The 19,238-nt window shown below is 42.2% G+C and overlaps 1 protein-coding gene across 5 annotated transcripts in view; it reads right to left on the reverse strand.

The window, feature by feature from the left end:
- The window catches only part of KLF12 (KLF transcription factor 12), a 255,583-nt gene that overhangs the window by 21,388 nt on the left and 214,957 nt on the right, over positions 1 to 19,238 (reverse strand). For all 5 annotated transcript variants that reach the window (XM_061995504.1, XM_061995521.1, XM_061995492.1 and 2 more), the window contains one exon: positions 3,258 to 3,415. In XM_061995504.1, the coding sequence (XP_061851488.1) occupies positions 3,258 to 3,415 (158 nt within the window). The remainder of the gene's footprint in view (positions 1 to 3,257; positions 3,416 to 19,238) is intronic.

The following is a 19,238-nucleotide window of genomic DNA, read 5'->3' on the forward strand; positions in this document are numbered from 1 at the left end:
CGGAAGGCTGGGGACACTGGTCTTGAGCTGGAGAACAGCGCACTCAAAAAACCCCTAGGAAGTACTCAAAGAGAATTAAACCTAACTGTAGCTGCCTCTAATAGTTCGTTTCCATTTTTAATTGAGATTAAAAGTATCATAAAATACCATTTCGACTCCCCAAACAAAAAGGAGATTAGAAGTTGGGACCTTCCAACCAACAAAGTTGTTCATTCTTTCAAAACATTGCATTGTTTTTCCTCCTGTGTCCCAACGACTGTGAATGTTTTAATGGCTATACATGTATAGTAAATAAACAACCCCAAAAAGTTCTGAAAGGCATCCTGCTCAGGTAAACAACTGTCAGCAAGATCAGCATGTCTAAAAAAAACAAAAACCAAGAAAAGCCGAGATTATGCAATGCTGAGTTTCTGTCTTTTCTCAGAAAGTTTCCTACTGAAACTTGCTCACCCTTGCGTGCATAGCTGTCATACTTCATTTATACTTATCCAAGACTCCACTAATTACCGTGGGTCATAAGTGAATAGCTAACTTCTTTTGCCTGAAGCAAAAGCAAAGGCTGAGATAAAAAAGGTAAGATGAGATTATTATATAGAGTGTGCTCACAGACAATGCTAGATGTAACTCTGAATATACCGACTTCATACTGAGACCTGGGATGTGTCCTATAAAACACATTTAACACATGATACAGATTTTCTCACTGGAACTATTGGCTATAATTCAGCTCTCACTTTCTCTTTAGAGTACACTTTCCACATTGCAGCAGGTATGAAGACATGACAACATGAAACAGCTAACAGCTGACCATTTAATGAAGGTTTTTTTATTTGATGTTATTCTTCTTTTCTCCCTGAAGGAACAAACCAACATCCAACGTGCCTGCAAAATATCTTAGGCAGATGCCTTTTGGTGTGGGGATTCATTTCTGCCAGCTAACAGCCCAGTAGGTATCTGGGCTTCCTCTGTATTCAGCAGTGAAATAGAAGCACCTTTGCAAGCCAATCTCTGGCTCTACGTGAGCCAATCCCCAGGTCTACCTGAAGAAGGAATAATGTGCCCCAGAGGTGCCAATCCCTCTTTTCTGACTACCCAGAGATCCCAGACAGATAGCACTGCCTAGACAGCCAGCTGCCAGGGAACCAAGGCTGGAGAGATGGATCCTACGATTACAGCAGGTACAGAAACTCCCTTTATGCTGCTGAAGAGTTTACAGCTGCGCAAGCTGTAATTACCAACACCATTTCAAGCCTTCAGTGCCTAGTTTTGAGCAGCTTAAGTGCACAGCCTGAGGTTCAGCAGTGCAGGCTGTCTAACACTGATTTGGGTGCATTACTCACAAGCGCTGGTCTGCCATGAGATCACTAAAGAATTACACACTCGTGACAAATGAGATTCTCAGTGTTTTAAAACATCACAGCAGGGAAGAGCCTCCTATATTTCTCAGCTAACTTGGTTGTGAGATCTTTAAGGTTGTTCACATCCAGTTTTGTAAATCAGCACCTTACACGATGTTTGTTTATATTCCTGGGCTGGTCGCCAGTCTTGCAGGACAGAAAAGGAGAGACTTCCCTGTGGTACAAGCACGTAAGTGGTGGTTTTAGTTCAAGCCAAACAGTCTACTGTTTTCATGTCTCTGCTGGGCTCTCTGCCTTCATCTGCTGCAGCCATATAATGCTTAAAGGGTGACACAGGCAAGAATAGGGAAACAGTTAAGAAATCAGGGTAGGGAGAGGGAAAGGAACAGAGTAGGGTTGGATTGGGATAAAAGAAGTCAAATAGGAATGATAAGAGAAGAAGGTGAACGGGAAAAGGGTACCTAAAATATATCAGAAGGGTAGAGATGAAAGGTCACCCTGACGATAGGGGGGGAGAAAAAATAATTAAGGCAAGATGTGGTAAATCAAGAGAGAGGAAAAGGCAGAAGCATTAATGGGAAGATATGAAGAAACTGAGTAATTGGCCTGGAGGGAAATGTAATGAAATTCCTAGATCACCAGAACATTTCTGCTGTTTATGGAAGGGGCTCTTACCTTACGGAAATTGGTTTAGTAGGGGGTATTGGGATGGAGCCTTGTTCAGTATTCCTCTCAACAAAAGTCCTACCAACCAAAAGACATATTGGAAAGAGTGATGGAGACGTGGCCTCATTTCAAACGGAGAAGCCATCACTTAATTTTTAAAAATAAAACACTCTAAAGAGTATATCAAACCACAGTGAGGGCTAGCAGATTCTCACCAAAGAATAACATTGTGCTACATGCTGGATAAACACCATCTTTTCTCAAAGGATTTGTAAGAATGCTGAAGTACAGTAAGAACAGAGTGATCAATACATTTAATTTCAGCAAATCAGCAGCAAAGCAAGGAATAACACTGAAATTCAGAGCGTTCTGTCCACTGCATTCCTAGCCATCCACATGATCACCTTTTAAATTGTTCTGGATGACTTTGAATTGCTGCTCCTGACTTTATCAACAATAAAATGACTACACATCATTGCTTCAGCTACCTTTACATGCCTATCATGTAGATGAGCAACAGCCCATAAAGTTAATGAGGACACGAGGTATTGAGCAAATGTTAAGGATTATCATCCCTGAATGGCACCCAGCTCACTTAGTCACCTTTCTTGCATCTCTATTGTAGGAGCCTAGTGCAACCTATTCTCATAAAGTGACTGACATCCCTGTGCAGGATATGGTAAGTGACTCTGAAACCCTCCAGGAATAAATACTGAGGTCTTGACTTCACACTTAACCTGAACTGAAGGCATTTAGTGGTATCTACCATTCATTTACATCTGTAAAAGTAAGTAGTAGCTCAATAGCAGCATTGTCTGTAGAGTGAAAAAAAAAAAAACCTGCTGAAGATCCATGTCCACACTACATGCTCTTCCTTGGGGGTTTTCTTTGGACTAGCTCTGGCTAGTCCGAAGCAATGACCACCTGTTGTTCATTGAAGCACAGTAAGTGTGTCCCTGGAGGCCACTTTCCTGTTTAGTTTCATCTGAAAGAAGTCTGGTTTGTGTTTACACCGCTCTTGTGCTGTGATGTGGGGATGACAGCAAAGTTCAGTTCAAAAGCAAACTCTTATCTGCACCAAAATGCCAACGCTGATGCACTCACAGAAATCTCTGTTATTTAGGTCCAGGTCTTTGGCTCTTAGTGTAGGATGACAAGTTCAGTACCTCCTAAATTAGGCAGAAAGGAACCTGTTTGTCTTAACCACGGTACACAGTGACAGCAAAATCTTACCTGTGTGCGTCCTCCGGTGAGCCTTCAGGTGGGAACTTTTTGTGTATACTTTGTTGCATCCCTCGAAGTCACACCTATGGATGCGCCGCTTCCTGGAGTCTGGAGACTCAGACCTTCTCTGACGCCTTGTGCTCTCAATACTGAATGGTGAAATTGAACTAAAAAACAGAACAGAAGTAAAAAAAATGAAGCAACAGCATGGTGTATGTTTGAGGCCTCAGAAGATCAGCTGTTACATATCACTGTGCAAGAAGTGACCCTAATGATTGATCTAAAATGTAGCCCACAGCACATATTTGAAACAATTTGTGCTTGAACTAGGGCATATTTTGCTCTATGAAATAATTACAGTCTTGATTTAGAAGTGCTTATTGCCAGAGAAAACAGCACGACCCTTGAGATAGTGCTCCAACAATGAAGCAGCCTGACTTTATCTGAGCTTTAATTCTATTTCACGTGTCCAGATCCAAGCTCACTGAACCCAGCTTTCTAAACAACTTTATATATAGCCTCCATAATTTCTCTTTGACAAGTTTAAATAGATAAAAATCCTGAAACCTTTTACGAAAAAGTGTTTCTGTTACCCAGATCAGGACTATGGATCCTCGCATTTGGCCAAACATCTGTTGTTTGCTTGCACACAGATTGCTAACAAATCCATATCACCCTGTAGCACCGATTTTTCCATTTCCTTATTTAACAATTCTCAATCTAACACTGGCAAGTCCATGATTTTTATTTCCTTTCAGACTAGGGATAAATAAAAACTTTATTAGCACAGGGCCAGTGAACCATCCCCATAAAAATGTGAATGCTTATCAAGGATACTCCATTAAAACTTTAAAATGCCACACTGAAGTCACATTGCCGGAGTGACGGTATGTCACGGTGTGTACTGAGCCTAACAGTTGAAAGTCTGCTTCAAGAACACCCTAGCCTTGGTTAGATAAAACTTGTGTCATAAACTATTATCCAGCTGGTATGTCAAGATCCAAACCCTCACCAACTTCCATTAATTATATTACCCAGCTGTAAATCACACATTAATTGATCACCTTATCAAGCCCATTGAGGCACATACGGCACAGCAGTCACGTTCACCTACAGTTACACTAGCCTGTTTAGCTACTTTAAGTACTGGAACAACATTGGCCTTCATTACGTTTCTGGGGCTTCCCCCACACTCCCGAGTTTATTGACATTCAAGGTAAATGACCTGTAGTTCGTCAGCCAGCTCTTTTAAACTCTTTCCCTGAAAGAATTTGTACCTGCCAAATGAAAATGAATTGGAGGAAAAGAAACTGAATCTGATCAAGCAAGCACCAACCTAAGATATTTAAGAAAGGCATCTGAAAGAAGCACTGATGGTGAAACATCTGCTGGGAAGCTCCTGTGTCAACACTAATCTGCAGCCTTCTGTCACAATAGCTGCTGCTGTTAGAGCTTTAGCCATTCTGGCATGAACTTCACTTTTAGAGATTTCCAGAACTTGCTGACGACTATTTATACTGGGTCAAAACTTTGCATAAAGCATTTTATACCCTTAGCACGCGGTTTCACTGACGTTCCAATTCTCTGTGTTACAATTCTTTAAGCCTTCAATTAATGGTAGTCCAAATTATGCATTTTTGTTTAAATATTTTTGCAGTAAAACTCTAATTTAAAGCACTGGTTTTAAAAAACGAAGTACTCCCTTTCTCACAGCCCTCTTTTTCTCGTAACACTTGATATAGTCACATTTCACCTGCAAAGAGATTTTCCAAATTAATTATTTTTGCTTATACTATGAGATGTGCAAACAGGAATGCGAGGAATTTCTGAAATGGAGAAAGAAAGGGACAGAGGGCCATAATATTAACATCAACTAGTAAAAGTAGTCCCCAAAAGAGTAAGACATGTCAACACTTTAGCTATATGATGTGAATACAGGTATGTTTAGCTGTCACAGAAATGGATTAGGAATTGCATTTAAGCATCTACATCTCAGGAAAAATAAAAGACTTGGGTTAGATGATTCACTGAGAACAGTCTCACTACTCCAGCCTGATTTAAGCATCCCGCCAGGTAAAATAAAAAGCAAATGTTTACATCAACTCCTAAAGCTCAATACTGAAGGTACAAAATTCAGTGCTCATGACCAGAAAATCTTTATCTTCAAAAACAAATATTTGGGCATCATTTTTGCTGCATGTGATTTATGAGCCTCCTTAAAAGCCTATTTAGTAACAGAGTGTTCAGATCCTGGATAGTACAGCTCATTTAAATGGGAGGAGATCACGCTTATAATGCTGCTGCAATTTCCAGCCACGAGACAAAAGGGACCTTGAGCAGAGTAAGCACCTCGTAAAAAGCTATTTGTCACGTACAGCAAAGTGACCTCACTGCTGGGAACTGCTCTGTGCTTTCCTGGGTATTTATACAGGAGAGAGTGGCATACAACAGTGCTGTGAAGCTGGCACACGATCAATGCTGCTGTTTCTTAACTGGACTGCTCCATCTTTCTAAAAGGAGAAGCATCCTATCTATGCCATGCCAGGGAAAACAACCCAATCAGCCACAGGTGACATGCACTGAATGCCCTGAGAGAGAGCTTCACAGCCGTTGCCTGCTCAGCATGCCGAGGAGAAAGGTTCCTGTCAGCTGGAACCAGCAAATGTAACCTCACACCTTCCATTCGCAGCAGTGCAGGCTAAAGGACAAAATAACCAGCAGAAGGGACTCAGGTGGCAAATGAGAGCACACCTCCAAGGTGATCTTCCTCTGCCACTCTGAGTCTCATAGCACGCTCACTGGTGGAAAAGGAGTCACATCCCATGCTCTGTTACCAGCTTTGCTTTAGTCTTACGAAAGCTGTGTGATTTTTTTAAATGGAGATACCTCAGTAAGCCTTAAAAAGAGTACAAGGTACTTTTTTGAACTTCCTTTTTTAAACTTCAGGGATTTCATTAATATTTACAAATATCGAAATAGTGGGTGTCAGGAGGTTGGGACATCCCTTTTTCTGTTGTATCTAGCAACAGGACAACGGGTAACGGGATGAAGCTGGAACGCAAAAAGTTCCACTTAAACATAAGAAAAAAACTATTTCACTGTGAGAGTGAGAGAGTCCTGGCGCAGGCTGCCCATGGAGGTTGTGGAGTCTCCTTCCTTGGAGGTCTTCAAGACCTGCCTGAATGTGTTCCTGTGTGTCCTGATCTAGGTGGACTTACTTCTGCAGGGAGTTTGGGCTGGATGATCTCTAAAGGTCTCTTCCAACCCCTACCATTCTATGAATCTATGATTCCTGAGGTTACTCCTTCTCATAGTAACTTGCAGTTGATTTGCTGATGCTTTTCCCTTTGGTCACACATCACTAAAGGATCACCCTCCTCTTTCTCAAGCAATTTCTACAAAATACCCTCACCAACCACACAGATATAAAACAAATCCTCAAAACCATGCTTTGTGCTTTTTAAAGGCCATGAGGATTCTGACAAGTGGTTCTGGTCAGCACAGGGCCCCAGAAACTGTTTGCTGGCACCATGGTAGACAAACATGGCAAATAACCTCCCAGCAAAATTGCAGGATGTTATCAAATTATTGCTGATACATTAGGTCTGAAAGATAAATTAACAAAGAAGAAAATTGCATTCTGACTTGTCAGTTTGACCTTTAGTTATTTGCAGTTTGTTATTTGTTAAAATAACATTGTTTGTTAAAAACAATGTAACTTCTATATTAGTGTAGAAACCATCATACTAACAGAAATCCTGTCAGACTGCAGGTTGCCTCCATAAGCAGCTGCCAACACCTGTAGTCAATACTGCCCATAGGGTTAAATGAATGAAACCAATGTGAGCACTTAGGGTAATTTACAAAACTTAGCTGTGTTATTTCCAGTTACAAGTGAAAACATGCATCTCTGCAACTCACACATGGCTAAGTGCTACTCTCCCTGATGCAAAAAAAGTATAGAGTAAAATAAAGACTGAGGCTTTGCCAGTAGGTGGCCATCAAGTACTGCTGAATGTGATCTGCACTGCACGCAACAGGGATTAGAACCTGGTAAAGCAGGATTATTCTTCCTTTCTATGAATGCTGCCCATGACCTCATAGGTGTTTTGCCTCCATTCTACATAGAGAATGTGAAAAGCCCTTGGCATATGCAGTAACACTGTTAAAAACACATGTAAGTGGATCTTTTTACACCGATCCTGTGTTTTCTGAGCAACGTGTAGAGCAGAGCTGCTTGGGGTGCACAGTATGTTTTATTAAAGCCTTGAACTGTGGTCAGTGCTGTGACACACCAACAACATGCCATGCGGTGACAGATCAGTGCATGCTGGCTGCTCCCAATAAAGGGCCTGCTCACTGCTCTCACCCTGCAGCAAATCAGCAGGGCTACCTCGGGCCACCAAAGCACCAGGTTCCCAGTGCTGCTGACGTCCCAGCAAGCTGGGAAGTTCTGTCTGACATGGCCAGCATGGAGCAGGTGACCCGCACTTTGCTTTTTGTTGTGCAAACCCAGTGTCCCAGCGTCACGTTTTCAGCCCTGTGATTGCCACCTTACTCTTCCTTGGCCTCTACTATGAGCTCAGGCTATTTGACTAAGTCTCCTGCCTGCCTTGCAATAGACTTTGTGAAAAACACACTGACCCAAGGCCAAAAGGTATAGCTAAGTATGTGTCCCAAGTCCTCCTCACCTTATCATACATCTCCTTTACAGCAATCAGACTGTATCATCTTTGTCCCTGGCTGGCCCTGTAGTTAAAAGAGGGACTTACAGCTACACTTTAACAATAGTACACGAGTGCTAAAAACAGGCATTGACTTCTCTTTGGGGTGAGATCCAGGCAGATATAACAGCTATGTCTTCTCTACTCAAGTTACTACAAGAAGGAAAACCAGATTGTGTTCAGCCCTGTGCAGCATCTGCTCAGCCTGGATAAGGGTCTCAGCAGCCCAGAGCATGCCACAGAAGGTGGTCATAATGCGAGCCGTGGCTCTGGGATGTTGAAGGACATGACTTGGCTAAGATGGCATTCCAGGACAGTCCTGCTCCAGTTGCTTTCCCTTGTGTCAGCACTGCCACTTGTCTGATCCTGCAGTCAGTTAGTTCAGGGACTCACAATGACAAAAAGTCAATTATGCAAAAAAACTCTGAGCAGCTTGCTTCCTTTGGCTGGTTTAACTCCTTAGACAATGGAGTTTGCTAAGTACCTGCACTGACATACGGGAGAGGGTGGGAACCTGTGGCCAAGGGTTAGGAGAGTGTCATTTCTCCTTGTGGTGGCAACTAGCTGTGATTACCACCAATGCTACGACTTCCATGGAAACCTAGAATTGGTACGAAGAAATTTTGAACATGGACACAAGCAATCAACATAAGGAATGTCTGGAAAATTCACCTTTTGCTCCACAATTCTTGTAATCCTTCTGTATATAACACACACAAAACCAAACATGTAAGTAGACAGGCTGAAAACAAAAATTGGGAGATATTATCACGCTAAATACTTAGGAGGTGACAATGTGCCTTGGCAGTACAGGACAGAATCCAACAGCCAACAATTCATATCTCAACTGAAAGCAAACTTTGGACATTCAGATATTTAGTTTGTTTTTAAAGGGGAAAATAGATATAAAAATACAATATTAAAATGCACAAAGAGTATATACATTTAGCAATGTGATTCTTTATGAAACATACAAAGCTTTTGGGCCAGTCTGCAGTTGTAGTAACTAAATGTGCAGGCAAATGAAACAGGCAGAAAACTAGAATATGACGTGTGTTCACTCAGTAATGAGCAGTTGAACAAAATGTTTGAATCTCTGGCACTCGCTCTCTGTTCAAAGGAAATCTGGGCTACAGAAAGAAATATCATGGGCTTAGGCCACTTAGCTCCTCTGGCACACTTCAGAATCAAGTGAACACGTGCGCAGGAGCACACCATTCATTCTAGGAGATAATCTCTCTCAAGATAAAGTATCCTCTTTCTGTTAAGACCTTCAAGTTTCAGATGTTAACAGGCACAATACCAGTACTCCGTGTGTTTTTAGAAGGTGAATTGAGCTGCACTTCCCAGTTTCCAGCTCTCAATTACTTTCTTTTGTAGTAGCTTTTCATGTAACATAATTTCATTCTCTGATAGCTCACATAATGTTACCTTCCCATTCAGTATATTCGTGAAAGTATCCTTATAAAGTACTACATATTAAACTGTGAAGAAATATTATATGGATTATTTTTCATTATAGTTTATAAAAATTCACCCGGTTGTGAGATGCCAAAATCATTCTATATAAAAACACACAATAGTTGTTTTGCTTTAATATGCTTAAATGTCAGTGTAATCTCCTGATAAATTCTTCTCCTCAAATATTTACTTTTTTTTAATACAGAGTTTCTGCTGTCTCCTCTTCACAGACAAACAGATGCACATGCATATATACATATGTATTTTTTTCTCCTCTTTGATTCTTAGATTCCAATTAATGTTTCATGAAAGGCAAGTATCTGCCTTAGGAATGTTAGACATTAAAACATATCAAGCAGTACTTAAAGCAATCATAAAAGGAAATATGTACTACTCTTTTATTAGTGGTAGTTACTCCAATCAGTGTCATTTAAGGTGAATTTATACTGGGAATTATACTTTTTGTCAAGAAAGAAAGGAGGAATTTGTCAGCATACATAAACAGCATACATATGAAATGTGAAAATCACATGGCTAAACAAGACACAGATAAGAGATTATTTGATTACATTTGATTCAGAAAATGCCTGAGCTGGAGATGGTGGGAAATTGCACTGGGAACAGACAGGCATAGCAACACAGTGAGTTTGGCCTATTGTGCTCTTGTCCTTGGTGTCTGCTGCTGGCTGCTGCCAAAGGCACAGTCCCAGGCAAGAAGATCGTCTGCTCTGGCTTCACATGGCCATTTCTGTGCTCTTAAATTCCTGTCACAGGCAGTCAGCAAATAAAACACCCTGCCCATCTCTGATCACAACTTTTATCTGCAGCAGTCATTCCCACTGAGATCACTTAAAGTTACTTGAAGTGCTGAGCTGCCCTTGCAATACCCAAGTGTGTTACAACATCTCTCTGTCTGTGATGTAATTGGAAAGCATGGCTACACCAGAAACAAACTTTCGGCAGAGGGAAACAGCTTTGGGGTCTACTAGGAAAAGCACTAATGTCAACCATGGCATGTCTTATCAAAATTATCTATCAGCTCTGTTATCAGCTGTGTTATGCTGAGACATGAGAATGTGACAGTTGCCTGATCCTCCTGATTGTGCTGTGGGTCTTGGGAGCACTTTCCAGCTCCTAGAGTAATGCTGTCCTGGGGTGTATCCCAGCTCCACACTGGGCTGAGACCTGAGTACACACATGTTCTTCTCTTTCATGCTGTTCCTCTGTGCTGGGCTTCTAAGAGAAGGAAGTTGGGCCAGAAAGCATCTACAACAAGCTCCAGCACGTCCCCCAGATGTGACGACTGGAGGACTGGGATTGCAAAGCACATGTCTGATAGAAAAAAAACTATAAATCAAACCTACGAAATGCAACTAAAAAATCAAACCCCCCCAAAACTCACCAAAACTTCCCATCTATTTTTATCTTATAACTAATCAAAACAATTTTACACTAGAGAGTTACTGTGTAAAAAAGCAAAGGAATCACACATTATTTTGTATGGAAGCACTGTCTACATAATTAACATGCTTAATCATGGTTTTGGGAAAGTTCAAGGCCTTACAACAACTTGTACCACTTGCAGATGCTACTGTAAGAACCAGAACTCAAGCTACTCTCTAAGAAGAGAAAAACTTAATTCCTGCACAACTATGTCCAGCTATAAGCCAAGCACGGGCAACAGCAGCTCCAGGACCAATGACAACGCTACAGAACTACTGGGCTGCTGCTTAACAAAGAAGAATTTCACATTTCTCTTAACATGGCATGACATACAGAGATTCTTTCTACCTATGAAAGTTTCAGAAAGATTTGACAGTAAGGCTATGACCTTTTACATGTAAATGAATACTTTCAGCAATTTTAAATGTAGCTCTGCTTCATTGCTCTCTCTCCCTTGGTTTGGATAGATGGACTCACATTAGGCAAGATACTTGTCCATAGATTTTCCTATAGATTTTGACGTAAGAAATGAGAGCAGTTGTTTAAATCTGTTTAGGAGATAAATTTTTCTAACACATGCAATGTACAGAAGATGCATGATCAACAATTCTGGTTCCTCAGGAAGGCTGAGCACAGTGCAAAGACTGCTTTGGATGCTAACGCTCACGTCAATCCCTCTTTTTGTAACATGCTGCATTACCATGGAATGAAGAGAAATACAAATCTCAGCTGAGGAGGCACCTACCAACTTTCTGTTCTGCAGGGTTAACTTCACAGCTAGATCAGACTGCTTATGGCTTTGCCCTATTGAAGTCTGAAAATGTTTGAAGACAGAAAAAAATTGCATCTCTCTGGGCAACACGTTGCAGTTTACTCACCCACACTCATGTTCTAAAGGGAACTTGCAATGAATGCTCACTTTTGTTAAATAGTTCCTACATATCTACACATTATAATGAAAGGTAACTCAGTGACCATGAGCTAATGCATGCCTGAATTCCTTTCTTTTTTTTTTTAAAAAAAAAGACCTTACTTTGCTTTAGCCCAATGTTCTTCCAAGCTTAGCAGAAATCCAAGAAAGTAACGAAATCTCAAGCTCTGGGGAAAATGTATTTTCACAATGAACTTGCAGGTGCACATGAAAAGGTCTGTTCTTTGGATCTTAAGACAAAGCATTAGACATGTTCCTCAAGGCAGGAATAGCTCCTGAAATCTTGTATGCCAAACATGTTTGATGCATGCTAGTTCAGGCCTGAAAGTTGAACCTTGTCTAGCAGAGAAAGAACATCTTATTTCATCCTATTCTTTCAGGGCTGGCAGAATAGCACTGGATCATTCACAGGATCTTAAACGCTTCAGCCATTCTAACACTCCTTCCAGACACAGGCTGCATCAATGCAGAGTCTGTTCTTTCTTTTTTGTTCCCTTCTAAACAGAGCAGAAAACTGGGTAACTGAGTACCTCCTACTCAGCTTTGAGAGCACAGGGTCCTGCTTTTTACCTTTCTCATTCTTTTCTGAATCACATTTTTCCTTCATGGTTTTTTTTTGGCAACACATGTGCAAACAAGCTAAGGCAATACTGGTATTTTCAGTAGAGGAAATTAAAATAGGAAAATAAAGATTATTCTGTTGGAGACTGTCATGGTTTGACATGACAGTCTTTTCTGGTAAGGGGGAAGGGGCGGTAAAGATGGCTCCTGTAAGAAGTTGTTCACAACTCTCTCCAGCTCTGAGTCAGACCCACTTCTGGGGCTGGACCAACTAGATGCCTCCACGATCACTTTTTAAGAAGAAGCTGGAAGAGGAGGTTTCTTCCTTCTTCTTCCTGTTTCTTCCTTCTTCTGTCCCTTCTTCTTCTTCTGGCTGATGGTGGTGCAAGGAGTAGGAACAGTGACAGAAACACCCATGTGGACTCCAAAGTCAGTGATGAAACAGAGGAGGAGTTGTACTGTAGTGGAGACTCCTCTGCATTCTGTGGAGAGGACTGGTGAAGCTGAGATTTATTTTCATTTCTTTAAAGACTCTGCATCAGTGGTAGAGACTTGTTTTGATAATGACCCCATATCAGGGGCAGCGATTCACTTCATTAAAGGCCCCGAGCCAGGGACAGTGACTACGGCCGGAGGAGGCCATGTCCTGTGGGAGGGATCCAATCACCTCACTACAGACCCCGAGCCAGGGGCAGTGATTTTCTTCTTTAAAACTATGGCCGGAAGAGGTCGTGTCCCGAGGGAGGGACCCTTTATCACTATGGCTGGAGCAGGCCGTGTCCCGAGGAAGGGACCCAATATCCACAGCTGTAACTGTGGGAAGGAACCCAAGACAAAACAGCTCATTAAACTTATGCCCAGAAGAGGCCTTGTCCTGAGAGAGGGACCCTGTAACTGCAGAAACTGCAACCGTGGTAAAGAATCCACGTCAGAGATATTCACCAAGGACTGCGTCCCATGTGAGGGATCCTGTATGGGCAGAAGCCACAGCTGCTGGGAACAACCCACATCAGAGAAGTTTGTTAAGGACTGTGTCCTGGGGGAGAAACCCCGTGTTGGAGCAGGGGAAGAATACCAGGAGTTGTCCTCATTTGAGAAGAGAGAAGCAGCAGAGCTCATCTGTGAGAGACTGACCACATCCTCCACTCCCTGACCCCTGAGTTGTTTGAAGAAAGGCGGGATGGGGAAGGGAGATCTTAAAGTGTTGCTTGTAATTTTCTCATCAACCTACTCCCTTTTTGCTTTTCTTCAGTTCTGTTTCTTGTTGGTAGTAGAATAAACTTTCCTGCTTTCCTCTCTAAGTCAAGTACTGGAGTCTGTTTTGCCCAGAACCGTAATTGGCAGTGAGCCCTCCCTGCCCTTGTCTTAACCCACAATAACCTTGCTTATCTTTTTACTCCCATTTTGCTGGGTCGGGGTGAATGGGGACACCGAGCGAGACACTGTCGTGGTGCTGCTGTGCTAGCTGGGCCAAACCACAACAGAGACATGGGCTGAGCTGAAATTTCCAGCATGGAAATTAGATGAGTATATGTTCATTCATATTCATATTCACATCTTTCACCTTTATTCTGGTTACTTGTGGAAACAGTGCAGACACTCCACTTTCTAGTACAATGTACAGGACTCTGTACAGGACTCCCTGTACATTGTTCCTTGCTCTTCAGTTTTCACTTTCTTATCATACCTCTAATTCACTGATGATATGAAACTGAGTGGACTGATTCACCAGAAGTGAGATCAAAACTGGCTTGAGAGTTGGGCATACAGGAACCTCAGGAGGTTCAACAAGGACAAGTGCAGAGTCCTGCACCTGGGGAGGAACAACCCCATGCTCCAGTACAGGCCGGGGACTGACCTGCTGGAGAGCAGCTCTGCAGAGAGAGACCTGGGAGTCCTGGGAGATAATAAACTGAACATGAGCCAGCAATGTGCCCTCGTAGCCAAAAATGCCAATGGCATCCTGGGATGCATCAAGAAGAGTGTGGCCAGCAGACTGAGGGAGATTCTCCTGCCCCTCTATTCTGCCCTGGTGAGGTCTCATCTGGAGTCCTGTGTTCAGTTCTGGGCTCCCCAATTCAAGAGAGACAGGGAACTTCTGAAGAGGTTCCACTGGAGGGCCACCAAGATAATCAGGGGACTGGAACATCTCTCCTATGAGGAAAGGCTGTGAAACCTGGAGCTGTTTAGCCTGGAAAAGAGAAGACTGAGGAAGGACCTGAGAAGACTGAGTGAAGAACACTTATAAATACCTAAACAGCAGGTGTTGAGAGGATGGGGCGAGTCTTTTTTCTGTGGTGACCCGTGACAGGGCAAGGGGCAATAGGCATGAGCTGGAACACAGGAAGTTCCACTATTTCTCCATGAGAAGAACCTCTTTCCTGTGAGGGTAAGGGAGGAGCCCTGGCACAGGCTGCCCAGGGAGCTTGTGGAATCTCCTTCTCTGGAGGTTTTCAAAATGCCTTTGGACACATTCCTGTGTGATCTGATCAAAGTGAATCTGCCTTAGCAGGGGGGTTGGACTAGATGGTCTCTAGAGGTCCCTTCCAACCTCTCACCTTTGCTGTGCAGTAGTCAGTGCCTATGCCTGTACCATGGTGACTCTTACCTCTGTATCCACCTCCTCCTGTTGGTCAGACTAACAAATGCAGAACTAATCACTGCAGTGATGATTAAAATCTTTCTCTTTTGTACCCTTAGATGATAAAATTGTCGTGTAACATCTTGCCAGGTCAATGACTTTAAATGAGGACAATGTGTCCACTGCGACTGAAGCTCACATGAAAGACCTTTACTGTCTTCCTGTTCAGAAGGGTTATTTTTTGTAAATTAAATCTCTGATTGCTCTGGACACCTATGAATAATACAATCATCTGTCATATTCTGTGTCATCAAGTAGATTTTGGTAACTGCTAAACAGTTGACTCCATTGAACTTTGCACTTCAGTACTTGCATATATATGTAAGTATATATGTAAAGACTACATGACGTTCTCAAGAGAATGCAATTTCAAAAAACCCAATTTTTTGTGCCCCACAGCCCTCTACCAGCTCCTGTCTGAGAATATGTGCTGCAAAGAATTAATCTACTGCAGAGGTAAAATGAATATCTATTTGACTAGGAAAAAAAGGACTAAAAAATGTAATCCATTTGGAGACAAAAAAGTTACTGAGCACAAGGTCATACTTCAGGGATCTGAGTTTTTTTTCCTAAATTACTTATTGATAAAATTTAAGGTTGTCATGGTTTAAGCCTTTCTGGCAACGAAGTATCACACAGCTACTCACCTCCACCCCCCTTGGTAGAATGGTGGAGGCCTCGGTGAGATGGAAGGAGAAAAGATAAAAAGGGGTCTTGCGGATAAAGGCAAGGTCAGAGATGTCTCATTGCCAATTATGACTTGACTACTTGTCTCAGGGAAGAAAACACAAACAGTTTAATCTACTACCAACTAGAAACAGAACAGACAGAAAGCAAAAGCAGAGCAGGATAATGAGAAAAAAAAAAATAACCAGTACTTTAAGACCTCCTTCCCTCTTCCTGGGCTCAGCTCCCTGCTCCCAATATCTCTACACCCTTGCACCTCGGCAGTGCAGAGAATGGGGGATGTAGTCAGTTTCTCACAGATGGTCTCTGCCGCTTCTTTCTTCTCAGAGGAGGAAGACTCCTCACATTCTTCCCCTGCTGCAACACAGGGTCCCTCCCATGGGATACAGTCCTTAACAAACCTCTTTGGTGTGAGCCCTTCTCAAGGACTTCAGCTTCTCACAAACTCTTCCAGCGTGTGACTCCTCCATGGCAGCACAACTCCAGACATGTTTTGCTCCAGGACGACCTCCCCACAGAGTCCCAGTCCCTCTGGGCACAGTCGTCCTAGGCTCGGGGTTCTCTACAAACTGCCAATAAATATCAGCTTCATCATTACCCTCCAAGGGTTGCAGGGGGACAGCTGCCATCTCACCATGGGATGCAGGTTGGGAGTCTCCCCTGCACACCTCCTCCTCTCTTCCCTCACTGACCTTATGGTCCACATGGTCACTTCTCTCTCATCCAACTCCTTCCATCACCTTTCAGAAAGAATAACTCTCCTCTTCTGGCTTCTTCTTAAGAAGTGATTGTGGAGCTGCCCAGTTGGCTCAGCCTTAGGTCTGAGTCAGAGTTGGGGAAAGTTTCAAGCAACTTCTCACAGGAGCCACCATTACAGCCCTTTCCCCATTACGAGAAGTGGCTTCACACCAACCCAACATAAAAAATTTATGTGTGATTTTTTTTTTCCCTTCCAGAGCACTCTCTCCTATTGAAATAATTTTTTTTATAAAGCTACATGAGAGAATATTCTATAAATCAAAATTATTACTACACTCCAGAGGCCATACAGGTTGTGTTACCAAACATTTTTATTAAAAACAGTGAGTTATCCTCGTGGACTTACATTATACATGAAACTGGCTTTTCTATTCAATATGTTAACTTGTACATGGCTTTACAGTCATGCATGTCGGTGAAGCATTTCTTCATTTAGAGTATGAGATCCATCCTACACTTTTTTCACTATTCTGCTTTGTAAACACAAACCAAGTACAATAAGGTCCAAATCCACAAACAGAGAACTATTACACTGCTGCAATGCAAAGAAACCCCACTATCTCTCCTTGCATCTGGGGTTTCCCACACTTATTTATAATATACTCTCACCTGTTCTGGGCTTCACCAGGTCCAGCTCCTCAGCCTCCTCTCCTAAGGATTGCCATTTCTTTTCTCTTCCTGCCCTTTAATTTTCTTTAATCTTCCCCTAAACTTGCAGACACCTCCCCAGTTGGGAACTATCCCTCTAGACTCACAGGGCCAGGTTTTGTTACATAAGCAGGAAGGTATATAGTTGCAGTTACATCATATTTGCTAGTATCTGTAAGACTGTAGCTGCTTCATCTGCACAAAGGGACAGAAAGCATCCCTGAAAGTGGTAGAAATTACCCAGCTATACAATTTCTGAGAAAGAGGAACCCATGGCCACCATCTACAGGCAGTAAGAATTACAGTATCTTTTTACTGTGCCAGTTGGACCAAGTGGGCAATCATTCCTTTTCTTCTCTCCATCACTGAAATTAACATGATTTCCATCCAGTCTGCACTCTGAGTGACTGCAGGTAGGTGAAGTCTTTCCATTTGTAATCAATTAGACAACAGAGCACTTACCTACTTCTCACACATACCAAAAAGGCAAATCTCAACTATTCTTTGTTTAACATTACACCAGTCAGAAAGATACTCAGCTTGGACGCAGGCCTCAGAAAAGTCTGGCAAAGCTGCCATTGTCTCCAGTGGAGTCAGACACACGCTTCCCAAGAGAAAGAGGAAACCAGAGCATTGTGGTTTTCATGAACTGGTCCTGTTAACACTTTCACACCAAGACAGCACTACGTTTATGATCTCAAGTGCTCATGGGCAGAGCAAAGTTTGATAAGGGAAAAATTTCTTTTGTAGGCAGATTGCAAATGGCCTTAAGGTACATTTTGTACTATGAAATCTAAGGAAATACATCTTAAACAAATCTGTTTGTCAGGTAAATGGTTCACAAGAAATACCCCATAACACTTGGGCTTCACTGGGTCAAACTGTCTGCATGGGCTTGCTCCCATGCTCCTCCACTTGAACAACATGAGCCTCACTGTGGCTATATCCTGGTGAGGAAAAACAATGGATGCCTTTAAGATGACAATATTCTTTAGAAAAGCAATGGCAAAATCCTGATTACTTTTTTCTGTCAAAATAAAGGATCAAGATTTCACCCCATGCATGTGCCAGCCCCGCTAAGGCAAAATCGGACTGAAGGCTTGGCTGGTTATATGAACTACCACTTTGTCGATGAATTTATAGGAAAGTTCTCATGTGAGGATTTAAATTAGGTAAGATTTAAATGAAGTGGCTTCCTCAGGTTATTTTTAAATATAACACAATGCATTCTCCTGATAAGAAATGTTTTCCCACTGGCTAAAGGGCGTACGTCTCCCTTTGGGACATCAAGCATTCAATTACTTGAGGGAAATTATTCTGCTATTTCCAAGAGACTTTGAGTGTTTTGTTCAGAAAAGAACAGAAACATACAAAGCTTAAAAAGCTTTGCAACTGTCAGATTTTTGACCAGGCCCTCCCCTAAACACTACAAACAGGAAAACCTGCATGTTTGCAAGCTTTATTATCTAGATATATGTTTAGAAACTATTGTGCCCAACGAAAGAGAGTTCATAGTCACATAATACTGTAGTTAAATGAACACTTTTTCACAGGTGGTTAAATAGCCACCATTTTTAGATTATCAGACTTCTTCCTTTGATTCGAAAATACCTCAAGAAGGAAGGAAATAAGTTTCTTTCCATCCATGCAGAAATGTCACCCAGTCACCAGCATGACTTCTTGCAGGTGACTTAAAAACACGTATTAGACCTCCTTCAAACGCATGCTACTCCTTGTGCTATTTAGTGCTAAAAACAGCATTGCTATTACTTGGTGTACTTATTTTTTACACTACCTTCACCGTAATTTATTTTCACACTTGGAAGCACACTCACATTACAAAGGAAACCTTGCAAAGCTGATCTGTGTAGCTGCTCTCTCTAAAGCTGGTGCATCCCTCACGACTGCGTCTCCTACAACGCTGGGAATCAAGGGATGATAATGAGGGGCTACTCTGTTCACCTTGCTAATTTATGCATGTTGCTCATTAGTGCTCTGCCAAGCATAGTTTTTAAGTCCCGAAGGTAGGTCAGCTACTGGCTAGAAGAGAGTGCTCTGAATATCAAGCATCTTAAATGTGCAGTCAGGAGCATCGGCCTAGGACCCAGCGGTCTCTTGGTTTGCCACAGGTTTCT

The sequence above is a fragment of the Colius striatus genome, chromosome 1, assembly GCF_028858725.1.
Source record: "Colius striatus isolate bColStr4 chromosome 1, bColStr4.1.hap1, whole genome shotgun sequence".
In the NCBI taxonomy this organism is placed as follows: Eukaryota; Metazoa; Chordata; class Aves; order Coliiformes; family Coliidae; genus Colius; species Colius striatus.